The sequence below is a fragment of the Triticum aestivum genome, chromosome 5D, assembly GCF_018294505.1.
Source record: "Triticum aestivum cultivar Chinese Spring chromosome 5D, IWGSC CS RefSeq v2.1, whole genome shotgun sequence".
Taxonomy (NCBI): domain Eukaryota; kingdom Viridiplantae; phylum Streptophyta; class Magnoliopsida; order Poales; family Poaceae; genus Triticum; species Triticum aestivum.
In genome coordinates, this window is record NC_057808.1 from 438,582,860 (window position 1) to 438,597,529 (window position 14,670).

At 52.2% G+C, this 14,670-nt stretch overlaps 1 protein-coding gene across 1 annotated transcript; it reads left to right on the forward strand.

The window, feature by feature from the left end:
- The first annotated feature begins 1,178 nt into the window (after positions 1 to 1,178).
- On the forward strand, positions 1,179 to 6,762 carry LOC123122503 (protein ROLLING AND ERECT LEAF 2). Its single transcript, XM_044542701.1, has 4 exons — positions 1,179 to 3,634; positions 3,733 to 3,878; positions 4,354 to 4,577; positions 5,154 to 6,762. Exons 1-4 carry the CDS (start codon positions 1,867 to 1,869, stop codon positions 5,908 to 5,910), a joined length of 2,895 nt encoding a protein of 964 aa, XP_044398636.1. The 5' UTR covers positions 1,179 to 1,866; the 3' UTR covers positions 5,911 to 6,762.
- Positions 6,763 to 14,670: the final 7,908 nt, after the last annotated feature.

A 14,670-nucleotide genomic window follows, 5' to 3' on the forward strand; every position in this document is an offset into this window, starting at 1 on the left:
ACGATCCAGTCTTCTCCCACACGCCTATTAATCCCGTTGCCATCTCGGTCTCCCTCGACCCACTTCGACCGGGTAATCGGCCCTCGAGCTGGCATAGGTTATCCATCGAACAGTCCAGTCTTCTCCACCGCGCCTATTAATTCCCTCGCCCCCTCCGTACCCACTTCCCGGACCAGAGGCAGTGCCACACTTTTCTTGCCTTTCCAGGCTCTTTCGCATCCACCTATTCATTTCATTCCCATCTCACCCGCATCTCACGAGCGGCGAACTTTCTCCCCCCCCCCCAGTTGCCTCTCTCTCCCACCGCCTCCTTCATGAGCCACCATGTGCACTAGCCCTGTGCCATCGCCAACCACCCCCTCTCGCAGTCGATCACGGTGCGTCGCTCTAACCACATATACCAGATCCTGAATCGAAAAGGCATGTACGTGGATCGCCAGAAACGAGCTCCATGGCGCTCCACCCCCTCCCGTGCTCGACACCGCCGGTTGCATCACAGCAATCGTCACCGCGGGCGGCATCTCCGAGAGAAGGTACCCGTCTCATCCCCGCCTTATCATCGGTTTCTTTTCTCTTCCGCGTGAATTCCCTTTTGTTACATACATTGAACGATTTGCGCGTGTGCCAATCTTGTAACGAGTTTCCCGTCACATATTTCCACAACGTAAATGGATTTCAAAAAGAAAAAAAGAAGAAGAAGAAAAGACGCCGCGCAACATTTCATCCCCATGACCTGCATGCGTTTCTTCTTGATGCACCGGCACGGACGGTCACCCGGGGTTTGTGATCCATGGAGCATCAGGACACCCTGAATTCGTGAGGCACCCTCGTCATCCATCCATCCACCTTCACCTAGAAGTCTAGAACTAGAAACGCCCCGGCTGGCCCCCACGGGCACGGCACTCAACTGCGCCAGTACAAAGCTCCACCTCACACCCGTGCGCAAACAGCCGCGCCGAAAAAAACTGAAAGCGCAAGCCACCAAGGGTCCGCCGCTACGAACCAGGCTCGCAAACTCGCAGTTGACATGCCACGTCGCCGCCCGAGCAAACAAACTTTGGAGCTAATTACTGTACTTACCTGGCAAACAATGGACGGAGAGATTATAAAGAGCAGGGGAGGAGCGGCACCCCCACCCAAATAAATCCAGCCCCCCTCCCCTCCGTCCTCCACGCCGGCGACAGGCGTCAATGTACGGATGTCCCCCCGCCCATAGCCCCACCACCACCACCACCTCCATTCTCTCCTCCCTCCTCACCGTCGTCGATATTTCATCTTTTCTCCCCCTGTCTTTGCGCGTGTGTGCGCGCCTTGGGTTTGGGTAAAACCGCCGCACCACCGAAAGAGCAAGCCCAGCCTCCCCTCCATCCCCCGATGCCGCCTCGTGCTCCGCTCCTCCCCTCCCACCACCATAGCCTCTCAGTGATACAGTAGCCCCACCCTTCCGTCCTCCACTCTGCTTTCCCCCCTCGAAACCCCATCCCCGCCGCCGTTGGTCGGTCGGGCTCGCGCGCCGCGGCTGCTCCATCAGGAGCATCCGCTTGGGTTTTTCACCGCTGCTGCCACGAGGTTCAGGCTCAGGCGCTCAGGCTCAGGCCGCGTCGCGACGAGCCGCCCCCCGCTGGCACGCGCGCCCGCGCCAGCAAAAAGGCGAAGATTCCCGGCCTCGCCTCCAGTCCCCTCCACACCACCCTCCTCCCTGCCCCTCTAGTCCAGATCTGCCGCTCTCTCGCCCCCCTCCCCCGCTCCCCGCGCCGCCAGATTCGCCGCCGCCGACGCCGACATGCGGCCGCTGCGGCGCCTCTGACCAAAGGGGAATAAAAAGACTCCCGCTTTCGTGATTCCTCTTCGCGCCGGCAGGGGCCGATGGGGTGCGGCCAGTCCAAGCTGGAGGAGGAGAAGGCGGTGAAGCACTGCCGGGAGCGCTCCGAGCTGCTGGCCCTCGCCATCCGCCACCGCTACACGCTCGCCGACGCGCACCGCGCCTACGCCGACTCGCTCGGCAGGGTCGGCGTCGCGCTGCACGACTTCGTCCGCGGCGTCCAGACGCTGCCCCCGCCGCCGCCAGAGCCCACGCTCCACCTGCCCCCCGGCAACCGCAAGGGAGACGGCCTGCCCGCCGCCTCGCCCGCCAACAACCCCGCAATCGCCTCCTCGTCCAACGGCCAGGCGCCGCCGCCCGCCGCCAAGCAGGTCCGCATCAACCCCGATGACCAGCACATCCACTTCCACTCCGACGGGGACTCCGATTCCGAGGACGGCCACATCAAGTTCCACTCCGACGACGAGGCCGACCCGGGCCAGCGCCGGCCCGAGATCGTTCGCTCCGCGGGGGACCCGGGCCAGAGGCCGCCGCCGCAGCAGATGGGGCCGCCGCCGTATGGCTCCTCCGCGTACGGCCCGCCGCCGTCGTATGGTGCTCCTCCGGGGTACGGGTATGGTGGATACCCCCCTCCACCTGACTACGGCGGCATGGGAGGGCCCGGCGGCTATGACCCGGGCTATGGCGGCATGGGGGGCGCCGGAGGCAATGGACCGGGATACAGCAGCATGGGACCACCGCCACCTAGCAGTGTTGGATACGACCCACCTGGCTACGGCGGCATTGGTGGCTATGGCCAGAGCTTCTTCAACATGAACTATGCCCGCAGCCAGCCCCCACCACCGTCCGTTTCACACCAGCACCGCCCGGAGGCCACCGACGCCACAGTCCAGACCTTCTTCAACATCAGCTATGCGCGTGGCCAGCCCCCGCCGCCGTCCGTATCGTTTGAGCAACGCCCGGAGGCCAGTGATGCCACGGTTCAGACCGTCTTCAATACCAGCTATGCGCGGGGACAGCCGCCTCCGCCGTCTGGAGCATACGAGCAACGCCCGCAGGCCAGCGATGCCAGAGTCCACTATTATGGTGACGGCGGCGCGCAGCCACCCCCGCGCGGGTACAATGGGTATGCCTCCCCGCCGCAGAGTTCCTATAACCAGTATGCCTACGGTGGTTACTATGGCGGTGCTGCTGCTCCACCTCCGGCAGATATGCCATCCTCCTCCCGCGAGGAAGTCGTGCCACCGCCGCCTCCATCTCCGCCGAGTGTGTCTACTTGGGATTTCTTGAACCCATTTGAGACCTATGGGAGCTACTATGACCAGCCAACTGCTGCTCCAGCGCCATACACTCCCAGCAGGAGTTCCAAAGATGTGCGCGAGGAGGAGGGCATCCCCGATTTGGAGGATGAGGACATGGAGGTAGTCAAGGAAGCTTATGGTGAGGACAAGCACCTGTTGAATGGGCACACTGGGAAAGGGAAGGCCGCAAAGGAGGAAGGTCGGAGCAGTACTGGGGATGAACTGCCCCGTGACTCCAAGTCGTCGCTGCCAAGTAGTAGTGGGAGCAGCTTGGATCATGATGTTCATGTAGTGGAGAAGAGTGTTGTCGGAGAACAGGTGCGGAATGAAGCACGTCAACATGTTGCTGGCCTGCCGGGCACAGGATCAGAGAAGACGTATGTTGATGACAATGAGGTGGTGCTCGAGATCAAGGCTCAGTTCGAGCGTGCCTCCAGTTCAGCTGGTGAGGTGTCCAAGATGCTTGAGGTCGGCAAGATGCCTTACTACCAGAAAGGTTCTGGTTTCAAAGGTTGGTGAATTGTCTCACCTCTGCTGTCAAACGGTTCTGGCTTGTTCTTTTGCAGTTTCTAAACATGTTTGCTAAGTTTTACCCAATTGCCAATCCAGTATCTGCGATGATGATTTGTGGGATACCGACAATGGAGGAGGAGTTCCTGCGGTTCGAAGAGGACAAGGCGATGGGATGTGGCAACCTTTCCTCGACACTACAGAAACTATACATGTGGGAAAGGAAGCTTCTTCAGGAAGTTAAGGTATAGAATTCTCCTTTTACATATTTGAATTTCTGAGGAACATTGTGAGTCGCGAGATTACTTTATTTTGGCAATGTGATTCCTCATGTTCTCATTTCACATGCCTCTGCATCCTAATTTAGTGCACAGAGTCAAAGTACAGTATGTGAAAGTTTTGGATTTGTCCATTGTCTATGGTACTGACTGATTACAATTAGGAGTTTCCATCTTATTTTTTAAGGGGTAGCACTTACTTAGGTATTGTTGTTGCAGCTAAAATTATGTATCAGGTAGTTAAATGTAACTTTTTAATTAATGAATAAATATGCTTTGAATAGGTCCACTTTAATACTCTTTTGTTCTTCCATGTATAAATAAATGTTTGGTTGATACTCATTGAAATGATGTGGAAGTGGGTCAATGCTTTTCTTATCACTCTGCACCCATTTATCCAATATTAGATTCATTGGACTCAGTTTCTTCGTGTACATTACAGGCTGAAGAGGAGGAAAGGCTTAAGTATGATAGGAAACGCCAGGACCTGCAAATATTAGATGAGAAAGGTGCAGAAACTGAAAAGATCGTAGCGGCTGAAAAGGAAATAAGGAAGTTATCGACAAGAATAAGCATAGCTATTCAGGTTGTGAACACCATCTCAGGCAAGATCAGTAAGCTAAGGGATGATGAGTTATGGCCACAAACATGTGAGCTCATTCAAGGGTATGCCGCTCTCCCTTAAAACAACAGTAACCTGCACATACCCCTATCTGTTTCCTGCTTCTTTTACATGTTAGAATATCACATCTGGAATGTCTAGCTACATGTTTATGTTAACTTGAGTATTTTCACATACGCAAATCAGTGGATTTATAAATCCTTTTTCTGCACTACCTTGCAATATTGTTAATGTGAGTGAGGTGATAGTGAGGCACACAATTAACAGTGATCAATGAGCAGTTAGAAAAAGTATGTAGCACAAGGTTTCCTTCAGTAACCAAAATGCTTTTGTTGTGTCAATCCTAGTAGTATTATATCTTCTCTCAAACAGGACAGTCTTTTCCATTGCATGTTCTTACCAGGTTATATGTTTATTTTATTTTATTTTCATGCATCAGGATTCAGTCCTTTGTTCACAGTTTTTTTTTCCATGTAGTGCATTGCAAGATTTAGTTGACTGTTGACATCTATGGTGGTGTGTTGTTCAGTTAGCACCTATGCATCTTTCTTTACTGTTTTTATTTACGCACATGTTGGTCTGTGATATTGGAACTGATTGTATCAAATGCTTTTATCCAGGCTGATGCGGATGTGGGATGTTATGTTAGAATGCCATCAGATCCAGCTGCATGCCATATCCCAAGCTAAAAACATAGACTCCATGATAGATGCTGCAAGGTTTGGTGATGATCACATGGACTTGATCAAGCATCTAGAGCTTCAGCTATTGGACTGGACTACCTGTTTTGCCGGATGGGTTACCGCTCAAAAGAACTATGTTAGTACGTTAAATGACTGGCTGCGGAAAGGAGTTGAGTATGTGCCCGAGGAAACGGATGACGGCGTCCCTCCATTTTCTCCTGGACGGTTAGGTGCACCGCCCATCTTTGTGATATGTAATAATTGGGCAGCCGGCGTGGCGAGGATATCCGAGAAGGAAGTCGTCAAGGCAATGCAAGCCTTTGCGTCCAACGTTCTCCACCTCTGGGAGAAGCACAGGTCACAGCAAAGGCAGGGTATGATGGCCAATAAAGGAATGGACAGGGACCTGAGAGTGATGGAAAAGGATGAACAAAAAATGCGCAAGGCTCTGGAAGCAAAGAACAAGAAGCTTGTCCTGGTTTCTGATCAGACAGGCGTGTCCTTGTCCGCACAGGTGTTACACGGCGCAGGCCCCCAAGCCGAAAACAGCAGCCTGCAGTCGAGCTTGAGGAATATTTTTGAAGCGATGGAGACCTTCACTGCTGCTTCCGCAAATACTTATAAGGATCTCAACCTTCGCGCCGAGGAGGAGAAAGCTCGAGTCGCCGAAGAGAGTGGCAGTAGTGTTCCGTAGCTTCCATGGTCTGTGTTTGCTGCTACAATTGGACACAGGCCTATGTCAGTGCAAAGAAAACTGACCCTGGTGATCCAGATTGGAACTGTAGTGTGCATGGCCGTGGCTCGATTCTGGCGGCAGGCTTTCAGCTGATGCACTCCCCATCCTTTGATGCCGAGCAGGTCCGAGGCAGGCTCAGACATGATGATACCTCAACCTTGTTGATTTGAGAATAATAGGCTTTGAGGATTGGATGGCCGACCATCTGTTCACAGACCATACCGGAGAAGGAGCAAGGAAACTGTGGTGTGAATCAAGAGGAGGCAGTCGCGGCTACCTGTGCATCTCAGCAGCACAGCAGCAGTGGCGGCCAATCCCTGAGCTAAGCAACGGGGCAGCACGGCGCCGAGCTGCCTGAGGGGTTTCCATACACCGCGCCGTGTAAAAAAAATAACAAATCGATGGTCATGCTGTCAGGCTTCGGAACTGGTGGTGGTAGAAGAGCTGCATCCTGCTGAATTGCCGGTGCACAGACGAGTGTCGGACATGGCGGTGCCTGAAGCGCCGAGGAACACAATGGGGCATGGTGACATATGCAGAGCCGGACGGCGGCAGCAGTAGCTCGGCGCCGGTACTTGACGTAGAGGCCGATCGGCGGGCTCGATCGACCGTAGGATATATAGATGGCTAACGAATCGCCCTGGCTGTTGTTCACCGGAAGTTTTTTGGTCGTTTGTTCTTGTTGTGTTTATTCGTATATAGAAGAAGATATGATTCAATTGGTGCAGCTGGTTGTTTGTTTGTTTGTTTGTTTTGTGTACAGCTGCTGGCTAACTGAACTTAACTGAAACCAACCTGTTGTTTTCTCTCTGTGTGCGTGTGTCATATCTTCGCCGAGCTCGGCTGGGTGTGCCGTGTCTTCTGGACCTGGATTTGCTGAAGCCGATCAGTGAGCCTCTACGGACTAATCTATCTGTCTATCCGTCCTGATGGGACGCCCATCCATGGTGCATGGGCCCGTCCCCTTTCCCTAGAGGCCTGGACGCACAAGCTGCTTCACAGTGTGCAGCTTGACCGATCGGGTCACGCTCGGCATCGTACGCGCAGAAACAAAAAAGCACTGTGTAGTACATACACTGGGCACTGCTGCTGAACATGGCCGCCTCCACAATTCATTTCCACGCAACGGGTGTACCCGATCACTGCTCCAGCGTGCATGCATGCACAAGCAAGCAAGCACCATTTGATCAAGAGTGAAGTGGATTATTGTCCTTCTTGGGGCTGTGGAGCATGCATGCACACTTTCCCACCCGTCACACCGGATGAGATGCACCCACCCACTCACTCACAGGTGCATTTGTGAGAGATGATTGAAGCGCGAGGGGACCCTTCCCTTGTCACATGTGATCCAGGTCCTTGATCCTGTCAAGAATTCCGCAGGTCCCGACGGCGTCGATCGATCACATTCACGCGGACCCTTCTTGGGCAGGTCCACAAAAATCGGCCTCTGCTTTTTTTTACTCTAGTAGGAGTATACGGTACTGGTTACGAGGCTGCTTCGTTTCGAGCCGCGTGATCCAGCGCTTTTTTTGACTGTTGACGATACGGCCGTGCCCTTTTTTTTTTCCTGCGGGGAGATACGGTCGCGCCTGTAACAGTGCGACTACTACCGCGTAATCTTCCAAATTGTACGTACGCGGCTACGCGATGCTTTACAGTAGAGCAACGTCTATTCTCTCACAGTAGTGCTACAATCTTCCAAAGGTATTTGGTGTCCTCGGCACATGCATGGGCTCCTCACTCACCGCTCACCGGCACCTTTCCTTTTTCGTTTGCTTTTACTGTGTCAGGGATGAAAGGTACTACTAGGACGGACACAACACAAACTCTTGGGTAGTTTTTTTTTTTGGCGGGAACTCCTGGGCAGTTGCACCACGAAGCATGTGGTCCTCAGTGAATAAAAAAAATAAACTAATAAAATTCTAGTGCTAGTACATTATTGCTTCGTGATGAACTGATGATGCGCTGGTCCATATATATAGTACCGTGATGGAATAATCATGCATTTGTTAAGTTGCCCATGAGTGATCTCCACTGGAAACAAAAAACCAATGGGCGAAGTTACAAAACTGTCACTCACCCAAAAGTTTTCTGGTGGATCTGGTGGGACTATCCCAATCAGCACCTCCCAGAAGATGACTAAACAAGAGAGAAATGCCACAGTGTATGCTGTGTTTGCAGTAGCGTTTCATGCACCTTGCTCTTGGCCCAGCAGCAGGCGACGGAAAGCATGCATTTCCAGGGCCATCACTACTACTCCTTCGGTTTCCAAAATAGATGACCCAACTTTGTACTAAGTTAGTATAAAGTTGGGTCATCTATTTTGGAACGGAGGGAGTAATAAACATACTTCCTCCGTTCCTAAATACTCCCTTCGTTTTTAAATATAAGTCTTTGAAGAGATTCCACTATGAACCATATACGGATGTATGTAGATGCATTTTAGAGTGTAGATTCACTCATTTTGCTCCGTATGTAGTCACTTATGAAATCTTTACAAAGACTTAGTATAAGTCTTTTTAGAGATTACAACAAGTGACTACACGCGGAGCAAAATGAGTGAATCTACATTGTAAAATATGTCTATATACATCCGTATGTTGTAGTTCATTTGAAATCTCAAAAAGACTTATAGTTAGGAATGGAGGGAGTACTTGACAAGTCTTGATTACATGTCTTCTCTTGCCTAGTACAGTATAAAAAGGCAGCACATTTTGCATCATCATGATGCACTGGTCATACATTGTTAAGTTGATGATGGTCGATCTACACCGGAGACAAACCCAACTTTTATCTATTATACGGTTACATGGATAAAAGTTTTCTGGTGGATCTGGTGGGACTACTACATCAATACGCACATTAAAAAAAGAGCACTGAATAAGAGGGAAATGGCACCTTGCATACTGTATTTAACAGTGGCGTTTCAGGCATCTTGCTGTTGGCCGGGGTATCAAATGGAGTACTACATCATCAGATGCAAGCCCAGTAGGTGAGGGAAAGCATTGCATTTCCAGAAACATCACCACTTAAGTAGTGCTAACTCTGTTCATTAATGTATTGAACTGCCAAAACGTCTTACATTAATGAACAGAGGGAGTGGTAGTACTAAAAAAAACATGCTCGAGAACAAACATAATTTCCTGAAAAAAGAAACATATATTGAATCAACATCACATTGCTCTGCTATGAACTGGTGAAGCAATGGTAGATCGTTAAAAATGGGTGGCAGCTAGACATCATGGTGAGAAGACGAGGCCTTCTACATCATGGGTGAGATGTAGCTTGCACTAATGGGACGGAAGTGACAGGTTAGGGCGCCGTGATCTGATGTTTATGTCCGAGAGTAGCTGAGCTAAGCTGGCTAGCCAAGGCAGGTTGATGCATGGAGGAGACAGACGCACAGACAGGCCATGAAAATCAAATCTATGGCTTCCTTTAATTTAATTTCTACCCTTTCCTTTCTGGTTGGCAAGGCAACAAGAGAGAAACGACGCCATGTTTTTTCCGTTTTCCGCTTTCGGGTGGTTCATCTGCTCCATCCACTGGGCCTTGAAAACTCGACAATCTGCTGCTGGCTGCTGGATTTATAAACCACTACTTTATATTAGGTCCATTTATCCCCTTTTGGATGGATTGAGAGCGGCCGCCGGCTTATAATGCACTGCTTTATTCGGAACTAGGCCATTTCATCCGCTTTTCGATGGTTGGAAAGTGTGTTTCTCGTATATTTTTCTTTGGCATGCCTGCCTTTTGTCAGTGGGACAAAACAGGTTGGTGATTTCCTACTATCTGCTGGTGTCTGTGTGTGGTCTTACGTTGGGGGTGAGTAATGAGGTGGATGTTGTTGACATGGCAATGACAGAGACACGTAGTCGTAGTCCAACGTCAAGTGGCAGTAGAAAAGTGAGTAGTATATACTAATAAGTGTGACACGTAGGAAAAGGAACGTGAGCTGAGTTAGCTAGATTTTTTCTTTTGTTGCTGATGACGATGTTCCACACATCACCTGCCTGTCTCTACTCGATCGTGAGAGAATATACTTATATAACAAGACGTGTGCACAACGCGTTGCCGAGACAGGCAAGTACAGTTCGCTAGCTACACGAGGAAATTCAATTGTTCGAGCGAATGAAACGTTGTCTCGTGCGGATCTATCTATCTATCTATGTGCAGGTCATCTAGATGGTTTTTCGCCCACGTTGTGTCGCTGCGGGTAGACGGCACGTCCGGTTCATGCGCTTTTAGGCCCGCATCATCCCATTACATGTTGTCGAATCGAAAGCTTATTTATTCACCAGCTTTTCTCCCGTTGGTGCGTACGTGGGGATCGATATCTATACCTAATCAGAGCATCTACAGCACGCACCTCAAGCCCCACTCAAACGCCCGGACGGATGACCTGATTAGTGACCGGTACAAAGATCCGACCTAAACGGCGTCTGAAACGTCTGGTGCATTGACCGGTACCCCTCATATCCGGTCTGAATATAGGAGGATATAGGGAGACCCGGGTGCGTCCGCCACGTTGGATAGACGATGGTCTCGGTGGAGTGTGAATGCCGCATGGCGCCGCTTCGGCTCATCACCACCCGAGGGCCAAAGTCCGGCCATTTAGGCTGGACGGCGTCCCCTAGCCCTAGCCACATCCACTTTATCCCTCTCCGCGCCGTCATCCCGAGCACATCCACCTCTCTCCCGCTCCGCCTCATTTTTCCCACGCCGTTTGGCTTCGCCATGTCCTAGCAAATAAAGACAACGTATACTATGCTCACACCGTAGCGCCGGTTTTAGATTGAGGAGGAAATTCGGGCGAGGGGCGTCGCCCGCATCACAACCAGCCTGCCTCCGGACTCGCCAGAGCCAGAAGAGGAGGAGGAAGAGGAGCAGCAGCCGGAGCCGGAGCAACCGGTGCCTATGGAAGTGGCGGATCCAAAGGAGGAGGATGTGGGGGATCCGAAGGAGGATGAGGCAGAGTAGGAGTTGGCGTCGGCTGCGGTCTTCGACATGGAGAATGCCATGGCGCAGTTCACGGCCGCCCAAACGGCCTAGATGGCAGAGCCGCAAGCCATCCTGGAGGCCATCCAGGATGAGGCCTATGTCAAGGCCAACCGGTAGTTCATCTGGCAGGGACGGGCGACGACCGACGTGCTTTTCGCCGAACTTGACACGGTGGTGGAGGCCGACGCGGAGCAGCCGGAGGAGCTGGAGTTGCGGCTGCCGCTCATGCACCCAGAGCCGGTCTCCGACAAAAAATATGGTAGTATAGGTTAATTGATCTACGTAGTATGTAGATTTTCTTGTTTGCACATTTCTATGGATTTAAAATTTTATTTAAATATGAGGTATGCGGATGTACAAGAGTAAATTTGAGACGTGACCAATCACTGTACCCGCAGACGCGTTTGAGGCCCCGGACTAGCTGTCCGCGGTTGCTCTAGCAGCAGGCAGCTCCGGTGTGGTTGGGGTTTCTTCTTTCGTGTTGCTTTCCCGTACGTATGTGCTGCCGATCGATCTAATTAGACAGAGTTTTGGTCCGCGTTCGTGCGCACTCAGGCCCGGGGTACGTGCGTGCGTGTAATCTGCGCTGCAATGCCATGTTCAGGCGCGAGAGCCGTGTGTTGCAGATTCAGCCCAGCCCAGATCATAAGACAGTGGCGAGTGCAGTGTCCTTCTGGACACTTGACACTTGGTTGAAGAGAGAGCAGAAGTAGGACACTGGAAAAGACCCATCGTTTTATCTGAAACAAAACTCATATATACTTCCTCCGTTTCTAAATATAAGTCTTGTAGAGATTCCACAATGAACCACATACGGATGTATATCGATGTATTTTAAGCATAGATTCATTTATTTTGCTCCGTATGTAGTTCATCTAGTGAAATCTCTACAAAGACTTATATTTAGGAACGGAGGGAGTACAAGAAAATGCTCATATTTATAAAAAAGAGACCAATACGGCGGCCGGATATGTGTTGGCACCGCGAGGGTGTACGCCGCTCGAAATGGATACGGACGTTCTCGCGCTCTGGCCCTCAGGTCACACTCTTTTTTCTGGCCTACAGGTTACACGGACGGCAGGAAGCGGCAGCACGCCCGGCCCGGCTGCTTGCAGAGTTGAGCCTTTTCCACTGCATTGGTGACGCCAATATGGGACATCCCGTGCACGGCGTGCATGCATGCATGCAGCTCCTGCCAGCTGCATCTCGCACAGACCTGCCGCATCGCATGCATGCATGCGGGGCCAGCCTTGGCCGGTGGCACCTGACACGTCACGTGGTGAATGTCGCATGCATGCAGAGTGAATGAATCAATGTCGTATATGCAGAGTAGTTCCGCACGCTGCAAAGATTCCTGCCCAAAGTGCCTTGGCGGTAGTGTAGGAGTAGTACGTACGTACGTGCGTGCTGGATACCCCGTCGTGATTGTGAGATCGTACTGCGTACGAACGGACGAGCCTAGAGGTGCGCCGTACGCACGCCGGCCGGCAACTGGTGTGTACGTGTACGTGTGGTGCGCGCGCTGCCGAAACTACAGATTGCGCTAGTGGCCACGGCCGGCATGGGCGCCAGTTTGAGCTAGTCACGGCGTGCGTGTGTACAGTATACGGCCTGCTGTGCACTGGGCTTGCATGCATGCAAACTTGCTCGTGATGACTTGACGTGCGTACTGGTCTGCAGCATTTGCGTACGACCATGACGTTGATATATCTAGCTGCATGTGTTGGCAGCCAAGCCAACGAACCAACAAAAGCGAGCGACAGGTTAGTTCAGTGAGGCTGCTTGCAAGAGATGGTAAGAGCATCTCCAGCCGTCCCCCACCCCCCACCCCCCACCCCACCGCACCCCACCCCACCACGCATAAAAAAATCGACCCCGGGGGGCGAGCCGGCGACACAGTCGGCGCGGGGGCGGTTTTGCGCCAAGTCGTCGCCCCCAGCTCGCACCCAGGCGTCGATATTGATCCACTTTTCAGCCCCATTTCGGCGAATAAAGGACCCATATGGGTGAGAATAGGCTCATATTCGGCGTGGTTTGCCGTGGCTCGGCATTCAATTATCAACATAAATTTTTTTATCACATATTTCATCATAGAAAAATCAAATACTTCAACAAAATAGTACAACAACAAATAGTTCAATACAAATTATATAGTTCAACAAATAAAAACTCATATTTCATCACACGTTGTGCCCGGCGTCGCCCTTGAGCCTCCATAGGTGCTCTATCAGATCTTGCTGCAGTTGATAATGCACCTGTGAGTCTCGGATCTCCTGACGCATACTGAGATAGGCAGTCCAGGTTGCCGGTAGCTGGTGATCAACTTCGGCTAGAGGACCCTGCATGTAGTATGGTTCAGTGTCAAACACTGGGTCTTCTTGCTCGCTCTCGATGATCATGTTGTGCAAGATGACACAGCAAGTCATAATCTCCCACATTTGATCTTTCGACCAGGTCTGAACGGCGGCCGGAAACGCCCAGCTGCTGTTGGAGGGGCTGCCACGGTGAACCTCTGCTATTTTTTCCGGCGGGGAATGGCTATCTAGCGGTGAAGGGCGGCGGGCGGCGCCGGGATATACCTACTGGCAGCCGAGGGCGCGGGGGGTGGAAGGCGAGTCGGGAAAGAAAATCTTGACTTTTCACCTGACGGTGTGGGCCAGCCGCGCTTTTCCCTTGCGTCAGAGCCCCCAATCGCCCCCCAGTGCGCCGGGTTCGGCCTGCGGCCGCCGGGCGGAAAAAAGGGCCGAACCGGCGCTTTTCGTCGTCTTGGGGACGCGACTGAGGCGTTTTTTTGACGCTGGCGCCGAAAAAGTGGCCTGGGGGGCCTGTTGAGGGCGTGGCTGGAGATGCTCTAACTAGTGGAGTAATGCTCATGGTGCATGATATACTCCTCATTTCTTTTTTCCTTTTTGTGACGAGATATACTCCTCATTTCAGTGATCATAATTCAGAAAAAAAAAGAGAAGGGGTTCCAAAGAAGCGTTGAGGCCCTTTCGAGTAGTCAAAGCAGGTAGATTGTCGTGGCTGCGCGCTCATGCCAGCCGCGAGGGCAGAGCGAAGCTCATGCCAGCCATCTCAACATTACTCTGTGCCTAAGGCTAGAATGTTAACCACGATCTACGCTCTTTGTCTTGGAGAAGTCGGTGCATGTCGATAGCACGCGTTTCGGCCGGCTGTCTGCCATTCTTAGTTAACTGAAGCTTGGAGCAGCTAGCAGGAGCTGCGGCCTGCAAAGTCGAGCTTTGGCGAGGAGGCCTGGTCTGGTCATGCATGCTCGCTGCATGCATGTCACGTTTGCTTTCTTTAGTTCTCGGTTGGTAGGTTTCTATTTACAGCTAGGTAGGGCATCTCCGATCCGCAAATCTTCCTCAGCATACCTGGTCCAGACCGCGGAAGCCATTTAACGGGGTCTGTATCGGTTTGTCGGGCACTCCGAATGCACTTTTTTTCTATAAACCTCCCAGAGATAAATGTGAGGGCCTTTGCGGGCGCCAGGTCAGCACCCACGGCCGCTTCTGATCTTCTTGGCCCACCCAAACCCCCTCCTCTCTCGTCCGAGCGCGTTTTCGCCCGGCGCCAGCTGCCCGTATTCATACCGCTTTGGAGCGGCCGCTCCACACCAAAGCCAGCTCAAAGTGAACGCGACGTCTCACTACCTCCGCCATTGAAGCAGCACACCGGCCGAGGGCGCCGCCCGCTGCACGCCCAGGTGAACAC

What these genes read in the sequence shown, in the direction of transcription:
- LOC123122503 (XM_044542701.1), top strand. Translation starts at nt 1,867, where the DNA reads ATGGGGTGCGGCCAGTCCAAGCTGGAGGAGGAGAAGGCGGTGAAGCAC. An exon ending in GAAAGGTTCTGGTTTCAAAG is followed by an intron (nt 3,635 to 3,732) that starts GTTGGTGAATTG and finishes TTGCCAATCCAG; the next exon opens with TATCTGCGATGATGATTTGT. An exon ending in AGCTTCTTCAGGAAGTTAAG is followed by an intron (nt 3,879 to 4,353) that starts GTATAGAATTCT and finishes TGTACATTACAG; the next exon opens with GCTGAAGAGGAGGAAAGGCT.